General features: G+C 41.4%; 2 protein-coding genes across 3 annotated transcripts in view; one reads left to right on the top strand and one right to left on the bottom strand.

The window, feature by feature from the left end:
* tmem117 (transmembrane protein 117) overlaps positions 1-12,060 on the bottom strand; it is a 48,505-nt gene extending 36,445 nt beyond the window's left edge. Inside the window, exons 1-2 of one of the 2 annotated variants that reach the window (XM_061035815.1) lie at positions 11,625-12,060; positions 9,487-9,794 (exon numbers count right to left, since the gene is read on the bottom strand). In XM_061035815.1, coding sequence (XP_060891798.1) covers positions 9,487-9,766 — 280 coding nt within the window. In that variant the 5' untranslated portion in view covers positions 9,767-9,794; positions 11,625-12,060. Of the gene's footprint in view, positions 1-9,486; positions 9,795-10,542; positions 11,083-11,624 lie in introns of those variants that run through there. The other variant, XM_061035814.1, reaches the window with a different exon arrangement.
* A 2,184-nt stretch (positions 12,061-14,244) lies between these two features.
* On the top strand, positions 14,245-26,932 carry twf1a (twinfilin actin-binding protein 1a). Its single transcript, XM_061035813.1, has 9 exons — positions 14,245-14,374; positions 15,911-15,991; positions 16,139-16,317; positions 17,486-17,581; positions 17,795-17,899; positions 22,533-22,658; positions 24,638-24,788; positions 24,927-25,048; positions 25,686-26,932. The coding sequence occupies exons 1-9, from the start codon at positions 14,350-14,352 to the stop codon at positions 25,851-25,853; spliced, it is 1,053 nt and encodes a 350-aa protein (XP_060891796.1). The 5' UTR covers positions 14,245-14,349; the 3' UTR covers positions 25,854-26,932.
* The last annotated feature ends 1 nt before the right edge of the window (position 26,933 follows it).

The following is a 26,933-nucleotide window of genomic DNA, read 5'->3' as shown; positions in this document are numbered from 1 at the left end:
TCAGGGAGACTGCGGCCAGTAAAGCCGAGACACAGAGAGAGCTGGCTACAGGGCCATCGTACCGCTGTATCTGCTCAGAAAGAGGCCTGTCAGATCTTTTTATATTTTGTTATTTATAGCCTGGCTCCAGACCAAAGGCGTCATATATCTTAGGTAAACAAGCAGCTTCATTTCGGCTGGTTTCCTTTTTTTTTTTCTAGCTCTCATCATAATTGCAGTGTCTTTGTCTCCCTGTCAGCTGGGCAAACACGATTGTGTTTAAGCCTGGACTGTAAGCACAGGTACAGAGAGCTCATGCCACAAAGAAAGAACATCAATAATGCTGATGTGACACTGAAAACTGAGCAGGGGTTACAGAAATGTGACCCCGTGTTTTGGAAAAAAGAGGGACCAAATGGAAAGATAAAACGCTGCACACAGAACACTTGCTATGTTTTCCAATCCATACCAACTAGTTGACGGATATGTGCCAAATACCTATTCCTTTTGCAACATTTCAAAAGCTGGCTTCTTATTCACATGACAACAGAAGTGAAGCAGAACTTTTGATGCATCATCATCTTTTTCATTTGGTGAACATGTCAGACAGCATCAATGTTCCTACTTACTCATCTAGCAGACAGGAAGCACCAACAGAAATGAGTCTACTTCTTTGACACCTTGTGAATAAAGTTTCAATTTCCTCTCTTTCCCAGAGATTAATAAAACCACACATAAACGCACACAGCACGAGGCACGAATCGAACACATCCACATCCCTGGGACTGCAGCCTCGTGCAAAAAAGGAGAGTCAAAATTCCAGGCTGCAGGGGCACAGCGGTGCTCTGACTCCAGAGCCATCATACATAATTCACAGATGAAGGGGGCGAACCTCAAAGGCCAGCTAATACAGACCGGCCTGAACTGAAGGAGAGTGTAAAACATAAAATAGCTCTACAGGGCAGCATGAGGCCGGTGAAGGCTGAATATTGATGAGGCTGAAATATGCAGATAAGACGTTTAGATCAGCCCGGGTCACAGTGCTGTCTGTTGGTTACCAGCGACACTTTACAATGCTAAAATAAAAACACCTAACTCAACATTCTGACCTATAGACAGACGAGAAAGCATCCCTCATTTTAACTCTGAAATGAGTTAATGCTACATTAATGTGAGCTTCCTGATTTTTTTTCGGTTCTTGTAAAAACACTCATTTTGCCCACAACGTTCAAAACCAACAAAAAGAAAAAAATCTCCCTCTGTCTTTCTTCTGTCATCTTTTTTGCATTCTCACCTGAACTTTCACAAATTCAGAGACTCAATGATAAATTATCAAAATAGAATAAAAACATCAGCCAGTGTTGAACTGATCGACAATTGCTTCCTTACTCTTTAAAGCTCCTGGTGGAGGTTTTAACTTTTTAAAAAACAGAGTGAAAGTAACACTGATGTCTCTACATGACCTTTACAAGTAAAAACAAGACCATCACCGGCAAAAGCGACAATCGCATTAAAGCTTAGAATTCTGGTATTGAGACGACAACCCATGCTGCCAGAGATGAGAGACTAGACAGATTTTGAGATGTCTTTGTCAAACTAGCATTTGGAAACCAGAGCATATCTTAATCACAAAGATATTTAACAGAAACAGAGAAGCCGTTACAAGCAGCCGCTTTTTTTTTTCTTTTTGCTTGATCAATGACTCAAACGATCAGAACATTATCATAACTGTTGCTGTAATAATTGCCCGATGATAAATGAAACGACTAATTAATTTGACACTAGCATGAAGAGATAGAGCTTTAATTTACTCTCGACAGTGACACATTATCTCAGAGACACACAGACTGACAACAAAAAAGCCTGCAGCCATGCACACACAAGAGCTAAGCAGAGTCGCTCTCCTTCCACCCACCCACCCATACAGTCCTCTACACACACACACACACACACACAGTGACTCCACGTTGACCCGCAGCCACACAGAGCTGTACATAAGCCATCTCAGCCTTTGCGTGGCACAGTAACAACATATGACAGAACCCAGATGGCATCCTGCAGGGTACAATCATCAAGTTTGGGGAAACAGGACAAAAGGCAGGGACTCCAACTAGACACACACACACACACACACACACACACACACACACACACACACACACACACACACACACACACACACACACACACACACACACACACACACACACACACACACACACACACACACACACACACACACACACACACACACACACACACACACACACACACACACACACACACACACACACACACACACACACACACACACACACACACACACACACACACACACACACACACACACACACACACACACACACACACACACACACACACACACACACACACACACACACACACACACACACACACACACACACACACACACACACACACACACACACACACACACACACACACACACACACACACACACACACACACACACACACACACACACACACACACACACACACACACAGCTCTGTGTTTAACAGAAACAGGTTTTCCATTTTCATTTCTGTCACCTTCTCTTGGTCTCTTCACACTTTTCTGAAGCGTCAAATAAATCATCTGAGCGGAGATGAGCGTTCAGAGTTTGATTGAATGTAAGTGTCGGTGATATTATGCAAAGCAGGATTTAATCCAGTTAGGACGCCGCTCCACATGACTCTGAATTACCCTTTCAGTTACCTTTTAGAAGTGTCAAAGCCTGGGAGAGAGATACAGGTGAATATATTATGGTAATGTCCGTCCGAGGCAACACGAGCTAAGTCACTTTTTTTTTTTTTTTTAACACAGATTTTGCTGTGAGATGGTGATTTACTGCAAAAGGTAGAGGCATGCTGTGAAGCTTTAGTTGCTGAGGCTCTGTTCTGCTGCACCACTGAACAGAGAAAAACAAGTCGTGAGGTGTGTGATATTATATAATTCACTCTAAATCTGTTATTTTTAGAAAACCTGACGGATCAATTCTGTGCTGAAAGATCATCAGTTAATCTCCATGGACACACTCAGAGATCACTAGAGACAGCACGGCATCACCACCACAGTATTTAATCAAAGTCTCCCATTAGCAAAAATGTCAAAACAAATCTTATGAAAACAAAAACAAATGTATTATTGCTTTATTTTTATAATATTTGAATGGGGAGGAATAGTAAAGTCATTTAGGAGGAAAGTTCTTATTTACTTTCTTGCCAATACTTAGATAAATGATACCTTTATGTCTTCATATTCATATCTGTCCATTAATTGTGACGCTAAAATTAGCAATCAGTTAGCTTTTTTCAAATGTTAAAATAAATACAGAAGCACCACTTAACTTTCACCACATAACATATTTTCCTTTTGTTTTCTTTCAATATACAAAAAAATGAAATATTAACGTTTTTTTAAAGTGTCTTTTGACATGGGATTTAGGCCTGGATTCTTATTTGTTCCCCACATTAGTGTCTTTGTTTTTGCTTTTGTTAAACTAATATTTTATCAAGTGCTATTGTTGGAGGCCGCAGTAGTACAGTGTTTTGGGGACTTGGGATGGGAACCAGAGGGTCGCCACCAGTTTAAGTCTAAGTATGAACCAAATTATGGAATTTGGGACTGGTTGCTGAAGAGGTGTTTGTTCACGTGCAGGGCTCTGCCAAGGCGCCCCTTGAGCAAGGCACCAAACCCCAAGTGCTCTTCCGAGTGCAGCCCCCTCACTCTGACATCTCTTCATTATTGTATGTCCAGAGATTCTTCTTCATATGTGAGTTCATGTGTCTTCTAAAAAAAGATGATTTATAACCTTTCAGAAGTGTCCGGATAAGTTTCATTATTAGGTCTTTAAATAATCAAAGACACCATCTCCTGACAGTAGAATTAGCTAGAAGTAGCTCAATATTTAAAAGGTCTGATAGGAGAATGGACTCAACCTCGGATTAGATGTTACATCTTATCTTTCCACATCATTCGACTTGTATGAGCTCTTATCTGGTTGATCTCATGTCAAGTTAAAGCATCTGTTGCTGTCACTTCCTCAAGACATAACAACAGACTGACATGTGCCAGCTTGAATCTATGACTTTTTTTTTTTTTTAAATCTATCTCTGTCGTTTAGTCTTGGAGTCTGTGTGACCTTTGTATATGCATGTGTGAGAGAAAGAGGGAGCTTTTGTTTTGAAAAATCTATTTGTTTTAAAGCCAATTTTCAGACTCAAATAAAGCCAAATTAAAGAGTCTATTAATTAAAAAAACAAAAAATACCATAGGACATTTTGCTATGATGCCTATGAGGAATCAAATTGTTTTTGTATTTCACTTTCAGTAAAGTTTCACAATAAAACAACTTTTCTAATTATTTTTGGTAAGTTCATATATCTAAGTGAGATAAGCTGCAGGCTACAGCAAAGTACTCGGTCACAAATCTTTTCTCAAAATTTAAAAAGGTGCATTAATCAAAAGAAATGTGAAACCCATCTTAAAATGGAATAGACAACTCACAAACCCTGCGTGACCTAACATTTAATACAAATGCATAACGACAGCCAGTCGTCCTCTGAATGACCAGAAGTCATTGGCTAGCGCCCACTCCATTAGAGAGCACACATAGCCTTGAGAGGCTGAATAGAACAGCATAGGTTGTTTCTTGAACCTCAAATGTAGTCTTAAATCACATAATCTGTCACAAGCTATTCATCACCCAGGGTTTATTCCGATTTCTTTTTTTTCCTCTCTCTCCATCTGAGGCTAACAGAGAACAATGCAGTGTGCACCTTCTGACCACTCTCAACAGGAACATGAGTGGAGAACAGAAACGGAGAGCAAAGCAAACTGTTAAGCGACAACTGGATTAATGTTTGTGTGGGTTTCTGAGGGGGGGAAATCTCATATTGTGGCAAACAAATGAAAACATTAAAGCCCTAGAGGGAGGATGAGGTGTAATTACTGTCAAATGTTCTGATTTTCTAGGCCATCATAAATGACAAACGACACGGCTAATGTTCTAGCTTTCACACACGGTGTTTGTTCCAGGTTTGTGACAAACTGATTTAAGCTTCGCTGCAGACGGCCTAAGCTTAAAAAGGATTCAAGTTATGCAACATATAATAATATATCAGAATAGCGTCAGAAAAGACATTCTCAAATGTTACTGCAGACAACACTGACCAACAACATCTTTTTTTTTTTTTTTTTTTTTGTTCAGGTACTTGAACCTTTGCATGGACTGTGTTTGTATCCAGAAGTGTTCCCACTGCACGCCCACATATCACAGAGCGGCCTCAGATCAGCAGCAGGGGGTTTTTAGTGCAGACGTTATGATGTGCAGTAGGTGGGCCATGTGGGCCTGTGTGACATGATACATTTTACAGTGGGCCTGCTTCTATCGCAGAGCTCTTATGCCCTACCTGGGTCGTGATTACATAACCGCTTTACTGAAATGTTGTTCAGGACACATTGAGCCTCCCCAGCTCTCCACATCAACCTTTTTTTCCCCTCTCTAACACAGACGGGGCCTTTTCACCCACACATACACTAAACACATGTCACTGCCTAACAATTACAAAACACACAAACCATGTGAGGCTTGTTGAAGCATATTACCTGGAATGATGAGCAGTACTATATTTGTCTTCTTTACCCTAAAACGTATAGACCCTGATCCACATACAGTACAGTGGGCATGGAGAGAGCTTTTTTTATTTACTATTTATGACTCATGCAAATAAGAAAATGCCAGGGGAGCTGTCTGTTTGTGAAAAATTTGGAGTGAAACTGGTGTACAAAAACATAAACACAGTTAACCTAAACCTAAAATTTACTCAGGGATTTCTGCATTACAACTTATCTTTCCAGGAACAGCATCCCTGTTCCTTTGGATAATCCACATACGATAAAAAGTTGTCATCTGAACCACTTTCTACAAGTAGTCCCTCGAATCACCATGTTTATCAGATTATCCAGGCTTTCATCCTGGAAAGGGACATGATGTCCAAAAAGAAAACGCTATTACAATTCAATTTCTCCTTCTTGTACATTAGTGGAGGCAAAGATCCTGGAGGGCAGAGAGAACAATCACATCTCCATTATGTTGCCAATATCTAGATGAGAATATTAATATCATTCTCATGATTGTAATAATTAACCTTGCTCATATTAGCTTTCTGTCGGTTACTTTCGTTGCCCTAATGATGTAGCCAGCCAATCAGGAGAGTCATCGACAAGTCGCTGCCTGCAGCTAATTCACAATCACACCAGAGTCTGTTGTTTCCACACTTCTGCGCTGAGTAGAGAAATAAGACACAAAGTTTTTTAAGTCAATTCAGGAAACGCTACCATGCTGTAGTCTGGCTAGCATTTCTCCACCTCTCCCAGCATTTATGCTAAGCTAAGCAAACCACTTCCTGTTTGTAAAGTCGTATTTAACACACAAGTACTAGTGTGGTATCAAAGTGGTCACCTGACTCTCAGCTTGTCTTCTAAACTCAACCAACCAATCAATCAAACCTTTATTCATTCTAGAAAGGACGTTAAGGTTTCCCTCATTTCCAATGCCGTCGAGATTACACGCACAGTAAAACAAGCAAAAACAACAACCACACATTAAACCAATTACAAAAAGCACTGAGCTCCATTACAAACAGTTACAATTAGAAATCCAATTCTTAAGCTCTGCAAGAGAGGGAAGAGCTCTCATCTTTAGAGTTTGCTGGAGGGCGTGCCATGAAACTGGGGCATCAAAAGAAAATGCCGTTTTAACCGAGTTCAGCAAAAGCTCGAGGGACTTTAAGAACGAGCCAACCAGAAGAAGGGGTCATGTAGGTGCCCGATTTCCAGCCCAACAGGTCTCTCAAACAAACAGCACTTACAACACAAAGATTGTCCAAGCTGGGTAAACCAACTCTTACAGTTTACATTCATCGTCATTGATTAGTGTTCCTGTAGAACACACTGTCTGGTGGATGACACAATGTTACAACCTAAACTCTCATGATGCTGAAAATGTAGGTTGTTTTCCTGTACATTGTATGATGGGAAAGGGCCAATATTTATACATAACAAAAGAAGATAGAAATGTATTTATATCAGCGTTTTTTCAGTTTGACTTTGTTATTTCCGTCTTAGAGATCCCCAAGTATCTTCCAAGTATAAGTATGCAGTATCAAGTCACCTCTGTGGGTTCCTGGCCGAGAGGAAGATAGACTTTGTCACATATCCTAATTAAGGAAACATTGAATGAAACGATTGTAACTTGAGAAAAACAGAACAGCTGGTATCCACAGAGGAAAAACTCGATCCGTTAGGCTATTTTCTACTTCCCCTCTAAGTGAGGATTCTATATTTGCAAAAATTATTATATCATCGTGCACTCTTTCTATTTATGCTCTGAGGAGATGATCGCTCAAAATCAACCCCCCCCCCCCTTCTCCAGCTCCCTCTCTCTTTCTGTGCCCTCCAATTACAGTCATTAATGGTTCATCCCAAGGAGATAAGCCAGGGTGGCCAATCATATCCAGGGCTAAGTGAGTTGTGAAGTGAGTAGGAAATGAAATGCGTGAGTTGAATATAAAAAAAAAAAAAAAAGGCAGTGAACTGCTGCACAGTATAAACAAATGAAGGGCTGATGAGATTGGAGTCACAGCCTTATGAGAGGAGAGAGTACTGGAAAGAGTCGGGCTGTCAAGAGAGCGAAGAGAGACAGGTGGAAAGAAGAGGTGAGAAAGATGGCGAGTGGGTGAAACAGAAGAGGAAATATCTCATGGAGGTGTGAGAGGGGATGGAAGTGAGATAATAATTACTAAAAAAAAACATGTAGCAGGATGGATGTTGTGTTTCAGAGCTAATAGAAGTCATGACTGGGAAAACCCCAGAACTCTCAGGTCAGAAGTGTAAATATGATGGGACGCTGGTGGCGCTGTGGTTAGTGCGCACGCCCCATGTATGGAGGCTGTAGTCTTTCAAGCGGGCAGCCCGGGTTCGAATCCAGGGTGTGGCTCCTTTCCTGCATGTCATTTCCCTCTCTCTCTCTCTCCCTGATTTCCGATTCTATCCACTGTCCTATCTCTCCATTAAAGGCAGAAAAAGCCAAAAAATAAATCTTAAAAAAAAAAAAGAAGTGTCCATATGATGTACACAAACAGGAAGCGTTAGTAAAGATACTAGTTTAGCCTTCAAATGAATGTGTAATAATCAGAAGGTTTTCAAGAATAGATTTTAAAAAACAGGGTAATTGATGGCGTTGGGAGGTGGTTCCTCATCATAGAAACAGAAAAGCTACATAATTGGCGGCTGTGGCTTAGTGGTAGTGTAAGCCCATTCTCAACCGGGTGTTGGGGGGGGGTTTGAAACCCAGCTGCTGCAGTCACATGTAAAAGTGCCCTTGAGCGAGACACTGAAGCCCGAGTTTCTCCCCCTGCTTCACCAGCGGCGTGGGAAAGGAACAGTTGGGTACTTTGCATATAGCAGCAGCCTCAGCCATCAGTGCGTGAATGTGGTGTAAACCGTTTATTGGTAAGTGTGAAATGTAGTGATTGTTCAGCAGATTATTAAAGAGCTAAACAAGTCCATTTACCGTTTACCGAATGATGAACTTGTTGGCTAAATGTTGGTTTTCTCTGCAGACAATACACAGATCTTTGCATTTCTAAATAAAAGATCTTAACTATAACTCATCCTGCCTTCAAGAGCTCTTTTGAGGGCATCAATTTCAACCACAGAACCGTCATGGATGCAAGTATTTTTAGTTGCACTATCATTCATTATCTTAATCTTTGTTTAAGTGTTCTTATTAGTCAGCACGCACAGAACTGTTACTCTAAAACTGACCCACATAAATGGATGGCGGCCTTTATCAAACCACTTCAACGGTTGTTTTTTTAGGTCTTAGTGAGTACTAATACATTTGTGATTTTTTTAAAGCTTTTTGGAAAATTAAGACGGGGTTGTGCAAGATATGTAAAGTTGTCTCAAACGTCCTTTAATTGCAGTACGGGTCGAAGTGAAACACCTAGATTATGATGCAGATAACATTTTATGCTTTCTTGGGGCTGCCTGCAAGTTGAGATACAAAAAAACGAGTGATTTCTGAGTTAGAAAGATTTGAAACAAAGTCCTTTTATATCAATTTTAAGCATCTATGAGTCATTTCTGAGAAAGACTACATTTCCCAGTATCTGTGACTAAATTCTTAAAGGTTTTGGTTGAACGATTTGCAAATATTGACCCAGGTTTGATAAAAAGATTCATTTAACCAGAAGGTTTGATCCTGGAGAATACATGGAAAGATAGCAGCTGACTGTTACAGCTTGATCATTTTTTCATGATAAACTATTTTTTTTTTAAAAAGGTGGAGTATGAATGTGACGTGTTTTTCTCTGATGAACAGCCAAAACTAAAATACATCAGGATGAAGAGTTCCCCTCCCCTCAGCAGCAGCCATTACTCTGCACATTCCTCTCTATTACTGTGCGCATGACTTACCAAATAGCTGGCGGTGGAATATAAACTTCCCGGCTAGCAGGCCAAAGATGATGGCGAGGATCCAGCACACTACTTTCAGGATGTTCCATCCGAGGCCGGGGTACTTGTTGAACAGGAAGGAGAAGCAGTTGCCAACTACAATCATGTGGGCCTCTGTCTGACTGTGAGAGATGGGGTCCTCCGCGAAGATGAGGAAGTTGAAGAAGGTGACGAGGTAGGCCACGATGAGACGCGACCACGGGTGCTGGAAATAGTACCGAAAACAGGTGTGTATTTCCATCCTGCTGAGCCCCCCGGCCACACGACACCTGGGAGTCAGAGAGAGAGAGAGAGAGAGAGAGAGAGAGTCAAAGTGCTTCCTTCAGTCAGATTACATTACTCGTATATCAGCAGGGCAGATTAGAGTAAAAGCTTCCCTCATGCTGAGATTAGTGATAGGAATATAACTGAGGTTTGGTAACGGGTGGGATTATGCTAAATTCAGACAACTGGGATCATTCAGCGGCAGTGCCAGAAATACACCTACAGAGATACCAAAGCGCTGAGACGCTAAGATCATCACGGAAGCATGACGAGAGAGGTCTTGATGTGTCCCGTTAGTGACGCCAACAAACCAAACAACATCTGCAAGAAAGAGGTCAAACCGGAGAAGAATTAAGGTAGAGCGTGGCTCACTAAGCCTTATCAAGAAGCAGCTCTTCAAAAGACAGATGTTTAAGATTCATGGACTTAGTTCTTCATCAGTGTGTGAAACAAGCTGAGTTGTTAGTGTCTAGCCTAAATAAGTGACAATAATACACCGAGACATGTAAGCCCTAAAATGGCTTTTCCCCATCAGCTCTTAGATAACCACACAAACATGGCAAGAGAGGGCTTGATCTGTGTTGCAACAGCACACAAAAAAAATATCTGCAAGAAAACATGCAAAACTAGAGGAGAGTTTAGGTGTAACTGTGCAAAAAAATGAAACGAGAAGCTGCCCTCCAAAACACTCAAGTTTAAGCTTTAAAGATTCGTCTTCAGTCAGTGAAACTAGCCGATGTGTTGTTGTCATACCTTGATAAGTGCTGACTATTCAAAGTCTTTTCCTCACAGCCTCTCTGTCCTGTGCTCCCCTCTCAGAAATGTGGCAGCATTGCGTTGACACTTTGCCTGGAAACACCTGAAAAGCAGCGCTTGAGTAACTTCCCGACAGTCCGTCCCTCTGTCTTTTTAAAAAAAAAAAAAAAAAAAACCCAGACTAGATTCATTCATCCATGAGCTCCACTCAGCCTGAACTCCTTTGCTGTAACTGTTCTGACTTTGCTGGACTGAACTTCCCAAACCAGTTCCCCAATGTGACACAGTTTCCTAAAATAACCCCTCAGTGGGAAATCAGACTCAGGAATAGAGCGGCCACAGTCGAGAAAAAAAAACCCCCCACATGGGTGTTGAATTTCACCAGCATCATCACGTTTGCTTACCATTATTTTCCACCTTGACTGGATGCTAAGCTAGTGATGGTGCCATTATTAAAAGGAGGTAAAATGCAGGATTAGTTGTATGTCTTTGTTCCTTTCTAACCATTCAGTCTTGCTGAATGACAGGGGACCTGCCCCCAATTTGTGCAGGTGCTGTAATCCCAGTGACTCCCACAGCCAGACCACCCATAGGAAATCCAACAAAAAACATGAAAACACTAGTCTCAAATATACAGCGTGGAACATGCAAGTGGACTGTATTATGATTCAAGTGAACTGAACACTACTTGAATCTACATAATCTGCCATATTTGGACACACTCAATGTCTGGCCTCTACTATCAAAACTATACCACAATGGTCAGTAATGCATTGCATGGCCCTACTAGTTTCATCTTCTGAATGGACCACCATGATAAGAGCAGTGTGTGACCACACACACACACACACACACACACATCCTCCCCCCCCCCCTAATGTCACGACAGTTATGACGCCAAATGTCACAGCACCGACCCCACGCATCTCGGAGATAACACAGCATGCTTGACTGGAACTATCCGATTACACAACTTAAATGTCGATGCGCCCAGTGATATCTGGGACGGCTGAGAGTCGCGCACGACCTACCTGGCTGCACCTCGGTATTATTTGGTGAAACAGCACCCATCAACGCACCTGCTCCACGCCGTTTCTCCACCACCCCCCCAACCCCCTCAGTCGACAGCCAGGACGAGCAGCCCCGCTCCTGCACGGCTCTCCTGCCACATCAAGTCGACAGCGGCTCTCTATTCATCCCAAACAAGAGATGATACCGGAGGATTGTGGAGGAATTATCCATGCGACCTGTTGTCGATACACAACAGAGGCACCCCCAAATCCTCTGCCATTGTGCTGGAGCGTCCATGCGCCGGGTGGGCTAGGTCAGCCGGGCGGTGCTTCGTCAGCGGGTTCCCGCCGGAGGGACAGTGTAGTTTCTGGGCTGTGGACGGGACACTGATGCTGCTGCTGCTGCTGCTGCTGCTGGAGAGCTGATGGAGATGGATGAGTCCACACAGCACGCATAGCAAACGCGCAACGCAATGTAGCCAAACACGTTCATTTGGTTCATTCATAAGCGTCAAGGTAGAGTCGGTAACAATTGATTTCCGGTCTGACTTTTCTCAATAAAACTTGTAAATACGAAGGTTTTGTTTTGTCTTGTGTGTTTGTTTGTTTGTTTGTTTGTTTTATTTGTTGTTGCTTATTTATATACTAATGTTATTTTTTTTTTTAAGTGGGATGGTTTACATACCCATGACATATGAATTTGGACTGGTGTTTTGATGTTACTGGTTTGTTTGATTGTTTTGTTTTTGTTTTTATAGTATGCTTTACGTATGTCTTTTCGTTTTGTTACATTGGTGATTTACTTTTGGAAAATAAAGTACAAAAAATAATAATAATAATAAATACGAAGGTTTTAAGACCTTTATCTGTATAACAGAGGAATCTGAATAGGCTTCTCTCTCTCTCTCTCTCTCTCTCTCTCTCTCTCTCTCTCTCAATCTCTCTCAATCCCTACTGTTTTACTAAACTATAAATAGGAGGAGTAGCCTATTGGGATTGGTTTTTAATGTGTTTTATGCTCACTGAAGTATTTATAATGACAGGTGCTTTGAAAGTATGATGTTAAATTATTTCCTTCATATGTAGCCTAATCCACATAATCTATGACTAATACGTTTCAGTGCATAATTATATCTTATTATTTATATTATATCATATTCCGTGTTATATGATTTGAACAAAATCAACCTTTATGTTAAAGACGAGTTCCTGCTGCTTCCGGTGTGACCGTAGTTGTGTCTGCTTTTACACGACACAGAGATTCCCTCTGGTGACTGGATGATTCTGCTGCTGTAAAATCTATTTATTCATTTATTTATTTATTAAACGAGGAGTAGGAGGGACAGGAAGCCCGGTGGCTTCCAGATGTTACAGGATTTCACGACAACTGAGATCTGCTGCCAAGAGAGGCAGAAATCTCCCCGTTATGACAGATCAAGGACCTATATCAAATATGAAGATGGAGATTACACGACTTGTAATCGTGCACGAACAGAGCCTATGTTAAAGCTTAATAAGGATCCAGCCTGCTATATTTTGTTTAGCTGATACATAGCGACAAAGGAGACCTGTCAGTGATCACACATGACAACACATTTAAAAACATTTGATACTAAAACAATATCATTCAAAAAAAGTTCCCATAACTCAAATGCATTTTACTTTAGTGCATTATTGTCGTTGCACATCAGCATTTAAGTGTTTCGACATTCAAATACACAAGTGCTTTTCAGAGTTAAAAAATGAACAAGTAGCCTATAAATTAAAAAGCAAAAACATCACATTGAGGATCAAAGACATTGAAATATCAAATAGCCTAAAAGAAGGCCTATAAGATAAGGAAAAAAAAGAAAGAAATAAAGAGCAATTACATCAATCACTAAGAACTGAAAATAAAAATTGTATTTAAATAGGTACTTGGATTGGGTATCTAACACTGTTACATTCTCAGCAGACATGAATTCACTTGCTGGTCTTGCCTGATACGGATGATTTGCTGCATATCTAGAGCTTTTACCTGCTCGAACTGGGTTCAGCCAAAATTACAAGTTCAATAGAATAGAATAGAATTACTTTATTGATCCCAAACTGGGAAATTGTGGCGTTACAGCAGCCAAGTTATCCAAACACACAATATGAGTAAAAAACACAATGTTAGCAAATCTAAAAAACAATATAATATTAAATACAAAGTAAATATGTACTATACTATTTATAAGTAAATACCTTGTTCATGAAGGTATTGAAATACTTTGGTGGTTTTGATTGAACTGTTATTTTTCCGATTTTTATTATAGCTTTAAACATTTCCCCCCCCACCGTCTACATTTCTGCTAAGCTTTAATTAGTATTTGCTATGGAAGCCCATTTCCGCCAGTAAAAAAAATAAAAATGAAAATAATAAAGTCTCATAATTTCAACTTTATATCTCATAATTTCGACTTTATATCTCATAATTTTGACTTTATATCTCATAATTTTGACTTTTTTTTATCTCATTATGACTTTTTATCTCATTATTATGACTTTTTATCTCATAATTTCGACTTTTTATCTCATAATTATGACTTTATTATTTTCATTTTTATTTTTTTAACTGGCGGAAATGGGCTTCCATAATTTGCAGTAACGTAAATAATAAGATAAGAGGAAATAATAAAGAAAACACCACGTGACTTTGTAGTGATGACGTCGGTCTCGGGGGCGTGCTCTCGTCGGTGTAGTCCACTTCCTGTTTCTCTGCCCTGGTTTCGCCCGATCAGCTGCATCAGCCCTGCCATCCGACGAAGACACAATGTCACATCAAACGGGCATTCAAGGTAGACGCGTTTCTCTGCTTTGATCGTTTCTCTTCGTGAATGTTTTCCTTTACGTGTGCGGCGTGTTCCCGTGTTGGCGTTACGAACCTGCAGGAGCGTCAAGTTAGCTAGCCACTCCTAGCTAGCTCTGAGGCTTCCGTGATGTGTGTGACCGATGGTGCCCTGTTTGAGCACTTTTAGGTACTGTGAATCATAATCCCTGAGCTTTTAGACAGATTGTTGGGCTACGTGAATCACAGTTCCACTATGCTTTATTTCCGCAGTAATACAAAAAAGCCTTTTATTTTAGTAGCTTGTCTGCAGAAAGCTTAAAACCCGGTAACGTTAGTTTTGAATGGATGGGCGACGCCTTCATTTAAACTCACTGCTGGCCTGGCAGAGCAGCCGCTGCTCCCATAAACATGTGAATAGCACTGACTTAACCTGCACTTTGTAATGATAATAAATCACTTCAGTCCTCTTGTATATGGCAGCAGCACCGCAGGAGTCTGAACAGTCCGTCTGCACATTTAGACGTGTTAATAATAGACAGACACTGTGAATGTCACTTTTGTTCCTCTTCAGGGTTGTTTTATTTAAAGTGTCTGACATTTGAATGCAGGATCAGTTGCGTCTTTGTAATGTACGTGTGTTTTTGTTTTAACCTGCTGATTCTTCAACAGACTGAAAATGTTGTGTCCCTCAAAACTCAAAAAGTATGTGGCTGCTATTAGTAAAGCATACCTCCATTTCTTCATGAAGAACCTTTCTGTAGATGACTTAATCATGCCTTAAAGTGAATCCCTTTGTTAGACTGTGTTCGATTGTTTTGACCACACAGAAACCCTGTGCAAATACTGCATGACAAGTTTATTATTAAAAGTGAACTCGTAATTGTTTTATGACTTCGGCCCTGCTTGATTTTTCTAAAACAAGCAATCGTTCTCCGCTGACACTCTTACGACTAGGTCTCTGGAGTTGGACCCGTTCCCATTTTCTGGCAGGGGCATTAGGAAAACAGCAGAGTCATTCCAGCTTAAACCTTTAAGACCTTTTGTGTGGATGCTGATTGGAGACTTCTTTTATTGCGACTGTGTTTCAGGTCAACAGCGGTCGGTACTTAATCCTCTCTGCACTGCATAGGTGTTCCCAAATGACGCCTAATGACCTTCTGAATATCATGAAAAAAGACAGAAAGTATAGTTTTTTGCTTTGCTAAGGAGTTTATGTGCAAAAATGAGTACTACTTTGTACTGCGTTATGTATCAACACTATCTATATGAGAAGATCGTTTTGTAATCCTGATATCATGTGTTGACATCTGTTTGTTTCAGATTTGATTCTGACTCACAGATCTCGTAGATACTTCATATTAATGTGCGAACGCCCGTGTATTTAGTGAAGTGAAGCCTTTTGAGTTTGAAATGGGCTGGGGTATAAATAAAATGCCCTTGCCTTTAGATGGAAACGTGCAATCCAGGGCTAAAAAAAGGCCACGTTAGCAAGTGTGTGTTTAATAAAGCTGAAGACTTGACCCCTCTCTCTGTCTCTCCTCAGCGGGAAACGATGTGAAGGATATCTTCGCCAGTGCCAAGAGTGGGCACCAATATCGAGCCCTAAAGATCGTGATTGAGGATGGTAAGTCAGTCCTGCGTTTTTTTTTTTTGTTTTTCTTTGCAGATTCTCCTGCAAAGAAAACGTTTCGTTACTTTGAACAAACTGTCTGTTACAAGAAATCCAAACACGGCTGACGTGTTTTTTTTCTTGCACACATCTGCTTTCCAGAGCAGCTGACCCTAGGCTCCACCAGGAAAGCATCAAAGACGTGGGACCAGGAGTATGATAGCTTAGTGCTGGCCCTCCTTGAGGAAGACATGCCCTGCTATATTCTGTACCGGCTGGACTCCACTAACAACCAGGGCTACGAGTGGATCTTCCTGGCCTGGTCACCAGACCACTCATCTGTAAGGAAACCAAGCCCAGACCAGATTTAATGACTAGCTTTCCATACTGCTACGAGGCATGTGTACTCCTCTCTTCTGGCTAGAGTATCCAATGGGTGGGGTCACCACATCAAGGCAGTAGGCCTTGTTGAAAATGTGGCTGAATGTGGACCAGACCTCTTGAAATCTAAACATGGGGATATTATGTTGCTGCGGTATAACCTGGTGCTTAGTCTAAACATCCAATCTCTAAATTAGAGTCCACCCCTCTCAGGGCTTTTTGTTGATACGAGTTTCTCTTCCTGCGCTGGTTCCCTGTAATGCAAATGTGTGTTTTTGCATTTGCTTTGTTTTAAACTTGTCCAGTGTCACCTGAGTCACTTTGTTCCACTCAAACTCGATGAACCACTCCATGGAACAGAGTCACCGTGATTTTAAATAAACATGACTAGTAGACACACAAATGTTGATTGTATAGCAGTGGGGAGAGGAATGTTACAAGGAGAGGCCGGTGCCACATTGAAGTGCCGGTGCAGGATATTTGTAGCACTTCTTTAAGTGCATGGTGGAATTGAACCCAAATTTCCCTTTCTGCGAGACATGAGCTGAACATTCCTGCCCTGTGGCTGGAAGTACTGTGCACGTTGAGGCTTGTCTGGACGAGGCAAAACAGTTTCACAAGCAACACATGTTCATGCTGCCCTGACTAAAGTGGTGTGAGTGTGTTTTGATTTCTCTGAAGAGGCATGACAAGTCAAGTTCATTTGTAGAGCCTGAAATCACTCTTTTTTTTTTAGGGCGAGTTTTCAGTACTAGTCATACTTAGGAACTATATTTTCTTGTCTAGGTCTTATTCGTTATTTGATTTACAAAATATTGATGAAAAAAATCCTGGTTTAAAATGATTTTATAAAACATTTTTGAGTGAGAAATCATAGAATTGGTCCCTTTTGTTAGCCCTGACTGATACAGTCATTGTGTTTTTGGGGATTGAGACTGAATAAATACACAATGCACATGTGCATAGCTCTTTTTGCATCCTGTAGTCTTTGTATATTTCTCTAAATAAAACGGTTGAAAAACACAAGAATAAATAATACTACAGGTCAGAAGCTGCAACTTTCTCATGCATCATAACACGTTTTCTCAACAGAAAGATCCTTAAAACTTTCACTCTTCTCCTCAACAGGTGCGACATAAGATGTTATACGCTGCTACTAGAGCCACACTGAAGAAAGAGTTCGGAGGCGGACACATCAAGGACGAGATCTTCGCTACCGCAAAGGTTAGTCCCCTTGCAGCGACACTTGAAGGTGACGTGTGACGCTCCGTGAAGCGTTGAGGCTTGGGTTTAAAACCTTCCCGAAGTCGGCGTAAAACAAGTCTAGCTTTATTCGTTTTCCTTAAATGGCGACTGAAATTAGCAGTGATGTATCCGTGAGTCAGTCTTTTTGCTGTATGATGTGGCATTGTGCTTCTTTTTCTTTTGGGCCCCCAGGAGGAGTTGACTCTCAGCGGATACAGGAAACATCTGACCTCGCTGGCTGCTCCCCTACCTCTCACTGCTGCAGAGGAGGAACTGAGGCAGATTAAACTGAATGAGGTACACGCACACACACACACACACACACACACACGCACACACACACATTTCTTAATCATCCTTTCAGTTTGAGTCCAGCTTAGAGGATATAATGCACTTCACTTTGACAAAGATGTGGGCTTGTTGTCTGTTTCACTACGTCATCCTGACAGTTGTGGCTGCGGTTGAGGAAGAGAAACTAGCTTATTTCCGCTCTCAGCAGTATTCCTCCTCATCACACCTCCTGTATGTGAGATTTAAATCCCTGCAGAACTGCGTTGAGTATCAATGAAGGCCAGCGATGCATCCTTCCAAACAGCACAAGGTCAGCAACGGTGCAAGTCTGCATATGCTTGCCTGGCAGTATCAACACTCTGCAAAGATGCTGATGCATTAGAACAGCAGGATGTTGGCACAGACGGATGTATAAGGCTTGCACAGCTCACACCCATAGCTCCATAAAAGTTATTTAAAGTCAAAAACCCCATGAAGCCGGGGCAGCGGAATGTTTAAAGAAGAGCTCCTTGTTGGGGTCCAGGTCTTTTTAAGTTTCAAGCACATGTGAGATACAGATTAAAGTCCTTGGTAGAGTTCCTGCATAGAGCACAGGTGAGGTGCACTGTTGTGTTTTTGTTATTTGCAGTGTTAGGATGAGTACGTCAGCTGCGTTTATGCTGCTGTTGTGGAAGGCTTTTCGGCTGTGGGTCATTTAACAGCTGCTGTTTTTACTCTTTGCTCGGTGAAGTTTAACTTTCAGATTTCACCTCGTTTCGTTCATTTGACAGAGGCCTTGCACTTTTGCAATTTTGTTTGAGTTAGTTGGTTAAAGGGCCCTATGTTTGACCTTTAGAGATGGATATAGACACATTTATTGGGTTGATCCCTAAAATGCAGTTATCAAACACTTGTGGGAAGGAGGGTGATGATTCTTGTTGTAATCCATGTCGTAAGCTGCTGGTGACAGCCATAAAGAGAACTGCTAGTTCAATACAACCATACTCAAATGAAACGCTATTTGTCTGGTGAATAAATCGAGTAGTTTCGGCGAATATCTGCAATAAAATTAGCCGATACCGATTAGGGGTGCAGAAATGCAAAACTTTCTCAAATCGATTACTCTTCCCATTGTTAAAGCGAGTACTCGAGTAGTCGTTTTGTAGTTCTTTTTTTTTTCTGTGATTCTTTTCCCCCACGGGAGGCCCCGCCCCCAACTATGACGCGATGCCGACTGTATCTATTGATTAATTTGAATCTTCGGGATTTTAATAATTGTTAGTAAGAGGCCTTTGTATTAACATTCAAATATGACATTTCTCACTTCAACACACAGCAAACCTCAAATAAAAATTCACACAGACGTGTTATGACCGCTTTAACACTTCATTATAATTAGAGCAGTGAGTGTGGTGAGCGGACGTGCAGACATCAATTCACACTCATCGCACGTTGAAGCTGTTTTGACAGCAACATTGTGTTAACAAAGACTACAGTCTGCAGTGTAGAGTACACTTTACTCTGGTAAATGAAGTTACAATAGAACAGGTGAAGTGTCTGTCTGTTTCATCTTTCTCCTCTGTGCGTAATGACACTCGCTCAATCTCGCTCGTCCGTCCACTATGAGCCATTTCTCCCTATAAGGTTGTTCCTTTTTGTAGTTATTAAAAGAATAATCATCTAAAATTCCAAAATATAGGAAAACATCTAGTTATGCTGCTCTGTCCTGGATGATCAAACGTCATTGGTTTAGCGGAGTAAAGCGGTAATCGCAAAGTGAAAGTCCTTCTTTTTCTGTGGACTAAAAAGACAATTTGAACTGAACTTCCGTAGATCATATGGCATATTTCGTTTGTTTGGGACTTTTTGTTCATTGCGAATTCATAGGGGGGTTAATTAAAGGGATATTTTTGTTAGGGTAGCAGCGTACGGATCAAAAACGGACGCGTTTCAGCACAGAGCCTTCATCAGCGCTTTGTTTGTCATCTATTTTCTTTTTGCGCTCGTGCTCCTTTTTTTCTGTTTTGAATTAGGCCTATCCTAGAACCCACAATGCAACAAGAAACATTTACAAAAATGTGGACTACAAAACGATTATTGATTAAATTTTTTTGTAACCGATTATTATTTAATCGGGTACCCGAGTACTCGTTTGCACCCCTAATACCGATAGTCACTGGGTATGTTATATCGGCCGATGTTATCCGCTGGCTGATAAATCAGTCGGGCTCTAGTTACCCTGTAATACCGTTCATCTGTTAAAACTGCTATGTGTATGAATACTGTTTGTATCTTTTTTTGCCCTGCATAGCTCATGAGGAGGCTTCCCTGTTTCATTGTTTTTGCTCAGTGACAATCAAGACTTTGGATTTTGAATCTGTTGGGCCAGAGTTAGTTATAAAGCGAATTCACATCTGTGGCCCGAGGGAAGAAAAGATCTGAAAAAAAGAAGAAGCATGCATTATAATACAAACAATTACAAAGCAATTACAAACAGATTTCAGAGTCAGTAACCTAAAAATAAAACGGATGTGACCTTCTCTTGATGTTGGAAGACGGTTCCATACAAAGGTTTAATGAATCAGTGATTACATCATTGGTTTGTCCTGAGTCATGTTGAAGTTTTGTTTGAAATAAATACTGAGGATTGTGCAAGTCCCTGATATTGGTGGGAATCGAGATCCAGCCCTCGAAAGAACCTGAATGAACGGCTCTTCTTTATTGAGAAACAACATGATCTAATCGCTGCTCTTTCAGTTTGCAACATAAACAAGAACTGTCTTTCTTACCATATATGGGCGTGCTGTGAGCAGTGCAGTCCCTCTTTAGAGTATGCTCAATTAGAAGCTGCAGTTTTGTGCTGGTCCCTCTTGACCAGCTGTTGAAGGAAGATAATATACCATTAATCTGTACAGCCTAGATGGGGAGGAAAAAAAGAGGCTTTAAAATATTTATCATTGCTGTGCCTTGTAGACTGCCGGCCTTTTTTTTTACTAAGCAGATGGATAAAAGAGCCGCAATCCTTTTTTTTTTCTGTGTGTGTGCGAGGTAGCTACGTCGGAGGCTCCATCGGTTTGCACGGCATTTCATTTTGTGGGAACAGGGGCTCTAAAAATAGACGCAATCCATCAGTGTAATCCCTCCTCAGCATTTCTCGTTTTATGTGTGATTACGTACAGGAGCTTTGTCACTTCCAATACGAGCCGCTCATATGTAATCATCGAGTGCCCCAGAATGCGAGCTGCTTGTTGCTCTTGTAAACATTCAGACTTTCTGATCAACAGGAAGAAGCATAATTATTCTATCTCACTCATACACAAGACTTAAAGGCACCAAAGTAAGTAGTGGGAACCTGTGTGTGTTCCTCAGTGTTTAAACGTATGATTGAATTTAATAACCGAACAGAAATTGATTTGGAAATTGAATGTATTGATTTGGAATTTATTAAAGGATCGCCCCCTGAGACGTATCATCTCATACAAGCATATACACAAGCATACAAAACAGCATCACTTATCAGACAGACATACTAGAGCTCGACTGATTTATCAGCCAGCCGATGATATCAGCCGATATTAGCAAATCAAATGACTAGCAGTATCGGATAATTTTAACGCAGATATGAGCCGATATTACTCGATTTATTTACCAGTCAAATAGCATTTAACGTGAGTATTGTTGAATTACACTAGCAGTTCTCTTTCTGGCTTTCACCAGCAGGGTGCCATATGGATTACAACAAGCATTATCACTCTACGGAGTGTAAAGCGGTGACTTACTTTTCAGTCGAGTGCCCGTCTTGTCTATGTTGTACTGTACATCTTTTCCACGAGTATTTGATAACTGTGTTTGAGGGATAAACGTAATAAATGTGGTCTTAAAATGTATGTCTTTCTATCTCTACAGATCAAACATAGATAGAAGAAGAAAGATATCGGCCGATATATCGTTATCAGATTTTTCTTCTCCCTAATATTGATATCGGCCCCAAAAATCCCATATTTGTCGGGCCCTAAAACACATACCGGTAGTTACACAAATACAGAGTGCTCTCCCAACCCCCCCCCCCCCCCCCCCCCAAGCTCTCTCGGCTGTTGAACAAGACCTGGTTCAAAAATGGAGAACAACAGTATTAAGAGCAACAATAGCGCACTTTGTCCTTTGGCCAACTGAAAGTTATAAACAAACAGAAATCAAAAACAAGAACAGGTTGTTTTAAGGCAATGAAATAAATGTGACCTGAAGCAGTGGAAAGAGGTGATGGAGAAACCTTTTTTTTCCTCTTTAACTTGTGCTTCTCTGTATGATTCCATAATGTTACTTACGAGCAGGTCAACATCATGTGGTCATGTGTCATCTGGATTCCTGTGTTTGTGTATGTAGACTCATACGTACTTTGAGCACAATAAGACCGTGTTGCAAATCACAAACTAACACCCTGTCTTTTTCGAAGTTTTTGCATTCATGTTGCTTTTAAATAAGGTCTTATTTTTTTAATAAAAACGGACGACCTATTATAATAATAAAGCTCCAATTGTCCCTATTAGTGCCCTCATTAACATGACTATATTTGCTCTAATTTAGACGGCCATTGTAACCACGGCTTGCCAACAAAAAGCTGAAGTGCGACGTTGTTAATTTTGTGTGTTTGTGTGTTCAGGTGCAGACAGACATCGGTGTGGACACCAAACACGCGACTCTGCAGGGAGTGGCTTTCCCCATCCATAAAGACGCTGTCGCAGCACTCCAACGCTATAGGGACGGAAAACACAACTACGTACAACTGGTGAGTCTTTAACAGGCAATCATTAGAGAGCAGGTGACCCTTTGGTAGATCAATACTGGGAACAAGCAAATTCTTGTTTGTCTCTGTACATTGTTCTGAGAGAGAGGTGTGTGTGTGTGTGTGTGTGTGTGTGTGTGTGTGTGTGTGTGTGTGTGTGTGTGTGTGTGGGTGTGTGGGTGTGTGGGTGTGTGGGGGGGGGGGGTTGTTGTTGGCACACAAACACAATGAGTCACTCTTTTTGCCCAAAAAGCCTTTGTTCCTCTCATTGAAATTCAAAGGGTCAGTGTCACAAGATCACATCTGTGCGAAGTACAAAGGCGTATTTGTGCCACTGCTGCAGCTTTGTCTCGGTTCCTTTTTCGTTTGTGATCCTAAAAGCTGTAAGGAAGCGGCGTGTTTAGTTCTATTAATCTGCTGAGCAGCAGAACAGCAAATGTTTCACTCAGACGCACCTGAGAGGGAGACGCTCGTCATTCACTCTCCTCACAGATTAATTTTTATGTTGGAAGTAACATTTTGATTGTACCTAAGAGTATCCTGCCTCGAGCTCATTGTAAACAGACTCAGGTGAAGATAAACAACAGTGTTGTGGTACTCTGTTGTGGTCTCAAGACTAGTCTCTGGACCAGTCTTTTGTAGGTCTCGTCTCAGAATAGAAAGCATTTTTACTCCCGTTGTCTCGGTCTCAGACTGGGCGGACTCCAGATTTTAAATCAAGACCACCACTAACAGGCCTGGACAAATCCCCCTTTCTAAAAGAACAAATAACTTCATTCATAATAAGATTTTTATTCTTCTGTGATGTCCAAAACCTTCCCGGTGTTATGGTCTAAGTTAGTGACACGCCCCTCGGCACACAAGATGATGATTTTTCAGTGATATTTATGGTCTTTGTCTTGACTTGGACTCGATCCTTAATCCCCAAATGTCTTGGTCTTGTCTCTGTCCTGATCCCTAAGGGCGTGGTCACACTGGTCATCTGTACCATGCTGTACCCAAGCATGATTGCCCCCCCCCCCCCCCCCCCCCCCCCCCCCGCTGCGCCATTCCCATGCTGGCCGGCACGGCCCGCGGTCACACTACACAGGACTATCCGTGCCTAAGCACGATTACCTCTTGTACATAACGTCTTAATACAACACATGTTTACAAACAGGCGGATGAGAGAGAGAGAGAGACGCGCAGTCGAGTCCGCGTCTGCACATCAGAGAACAACACAGAGCATGACAGCGACTTTACTGACTTTACAGCTCATTTTAAGCCATTTTAATCAGACACAGCCATAAATAAATTAAAAAATAAAATAGATGCGCGGCCGAGTCCGCGCGGACGCCCTCACATCAGGGAACAACACAGAGAACATGACAGCTACTTTGTGTCTTATATTGTGTAATTTTAGTCAGACACAGCCATGAAACTCTGGATTTCTCCATAATGAAGGCTGTCAGCATTGTGTACCCGCGTGCTTGTGCTCGTGCATGAAGTGTACCGTGCCGAAGCACACCTCTCCGAAGTGTGCCAAAGCCAAGGAAGTGTACCGTGCCTGAGCACGATACGGAACGGTCACACTGGTCAAACGAACTGGACTTTAGCGTTGAAGCGTGCTTGGGCACGGTATGGATGGCCAGTGTGACTGTGCCCTAAATGTCTTGGTCTTGTCTCGGTCCTGATCCCTAAATGTCTTGACTACAACACTAAAACAAGATACACCAACAATACTTACATGATCGTATAGTTCATCATTCTAAACTCTCCACCAAGAACAGACAAGGCAAAGAAAAAGAGATACTATAGACAGAAGGTCTAGACGAAGAGGTTTAGTAAGAATAATAGTCAGGGAAAAAGTCAATATCCTGCTTTGCTCTAAGGACTATGCAGGATTCATATCTTAGAAAATATTACAGCAGTCGGTCTAGAATTCAAGCAGGGATTCCTCGTTCCACCAACCTTGAGATACATTTATTTTCTCCCTTCAACAGGAAGTGGACGCTGAACAGGAGCTGATTCGGCTGTGCAACACTGAGCCAACAGAGTTGAAAGACCTGCCGTTGAGAATCTCCAAAGTATCACCACGTTACCACTTCTTCCTCTACAAACATTCCCATGAAGGCGACTACTTGGAGTCCACAGGTGAACACTTTCTCTCAACTTATGTTAAAGCATTAGACACACCCGCTATTATTCTACACTGCTCCTTTTTCTCCATGTTGCTCTGTGTCCGCTCCTCTCATTGTTTTTTTTTTTTGTTTTCTTCTCCCCACTGCACAGTCTTCATTTATTCTATGCCCGGGTACAAGTGTAGCATCAAAGAGAGGATGCTGTATTCCAGTTGCAAAAATCCCCTGGTCGACATGGTGGAAAGAAATCTCCAGATTGAGATTGAGAAAAAGGTACGACACTGCAAAAGTAACACACACAAAAAAAAAAACACGTTTTACATATACAATCATGAGGTGTAATCTATTCAGAAGACTGTTGTTTGTTTGAGAGCTGCAACATTATCCCTTTTATTTTGAACTGATGGTCAAATAAAACAAGCAAGAGATCCCTTTTATAAAGAGCTGCACCGTATGCTGGCTTCGTTTACGTACACTGGACCAAAAAAATGCCTGAAAATATCGTGTTTGTTTTTTTTGTGAGCTGCCATGACAAGTTGATTTCTCCTGTGGTGGATCAACGAAGGCTATTTTACCTCATCTTGTATTGCTGTACAAGACACGCTTTCATTCTGGGAGTGAAAGAGGCACGACGGAAAACAAAACACACGCAACACTAACAGTCAATCTTCGCTTTACTTGTTTTCAGCGTATCATTGCTCTATGTAATCTGAGTAAACACAGACAATAAAAAAAAACTCTAATGTGAAATAATCAAAGACCATTCCAACCTGTTGAAGCTGAGGCAGACAGTTGATTGGGAATGTATTCTGATACGTGAGTGCATGAGGTGATGTGTGCAGTATGGATCATACAGAATGTGAAATCAGGTTTGTTAAAGATGGAGCCTTTTTGTGTGTCTGTGTCGCAGTTGGAGATCGACGACGGGGACGAGCTGACCAGTGATTTCCTGTATGAGGAGGTGCATCCCAAGCAGCATGCACACAAGCAGGCCTTCGCCAAGCCCAAAGGGCCCGCGGGGAAGAGGGGATACCGCCGCCTCACCCGACCACCCGCAGAGGGAGAGGAGGAAGATTAAACAGACCTCAGCAGCCAGGCCACCACCTCCACTCCGAGCACGTTCCACAGTGGAGCATTCCTGTGATGGGGGGGGGGGATCATATTGTCACGCTTGTTTAAAAGAATAAGACAACACTCAAAATTCCCGCAAAGTTCACCTAGAGATCCAACTATGCACGCCAAGGACAACTGAGCAATGACACACGGCAGAGTCTCCATTTGTAGCTTGCCAAATGGAAGCGTATTAATGTGTGTTTAGCACAGTCACCATAATGAATTAACAGGGATTCAAATCGGCTCGGGAAGAGAGAAAAAAAAAAAAAAAGTCAACCTTGAGTTTTTACATTGTTGCCAGAAATGTGAACTTGCGCCAATATGAAAGAAAAAAAAAACCCATTTTGAGTTCACATCCTCCAGTTCTTAACCTGCATTCCTTAAGTCTGTGTCAATTAATGTTTCTGTGTCTAATGTGTTCCAGATTGGTCTCCTACTGTTTGCACAATGAGGTGCTCCAAAGCCGAAAAGAAAACATAGAATGACCCCACTTGTGTCTATTGATTCATTTTAACAGTGCATTTTATATTGGACAAATTGACTTCTTTTTTGATATAACTGTGGTTTACATGAAAACAAATCATCTGCTGAGAAACTTATTTTTCTATGCAAGTGCTGTAAATGTACATATTGTAGCTGTGTGATGCTCTATGATTAAGAAACAGTCTGTTCTGGTGATTGTTCGGTGTCGGTGAGGATCATAGCGGAAAGAACCGGGGCTTCCAGAAATATTACATCAATACATCTCATATTTCACTGAGAGGAAGCTCCTCACACGTTGCCGGGTTCCCACACCACGGGGGAGGCCGAGTCAACCTGAGAGGAAAGGGAATACTCAAAAAGATCCTTGATGATATGTTGCCACATCCACTGTTCTACTGATTAATATTAGACAAACTACTAAGCTCACCTCATGGTTAAAGGGAAAAGCCCTTTCTATTCATAGTGTCAGTATAATAGAAAAAAAAAAGAATCATGTTCAGTCTTATTTGTTTTCTTACAAATCTTTCTTTTAAAGAAGAAAATAAAATATTTAAATCAGAAG

The sequence above is a fragment of the Labrus mixtus genome, chromosome 4 (genome assembly GCF_963584025.1).
Source record: "Labrus mixtus chromosome 4, fLabMix1.1, whole genome shotgun sequence".
In the NCBI taxonomy this organism is placed as follows: Eukaryota; Metazoa; Chordata; class Actinopteri; order Labriformes; family Labridae; genus Labrus; species Labrus mixtus.
This window is presented reverse-complemented; position numbering and strand designations above follow the sequence as displayed.

What these genes read in the sequence shown, in the direction of transcription:
- twf1a (XM_061035813.1), top strand. Translation starts at nt 14,350, where the DNA reads ATGTCACATCAAACGGGCATTCAAG. An exon ending in AAAGATCGTGATTGAGGATG is followed by an intron (nt 15,992 to 16,138) that starts GTAAGTCAGTCC and finishes TCTGCTTTCCAG; the next exon opens with AGCAGCTGACCCTAGGCTCC. An exon ending in CGACTACTTGGAGTCCACAG is followed by an intron (nt 24,789 to 24,926) that starts GTGAACACTTTC and finishes CCCACTGCACAG; the next exon opens with TCTTCATTTATTCTATGCCC.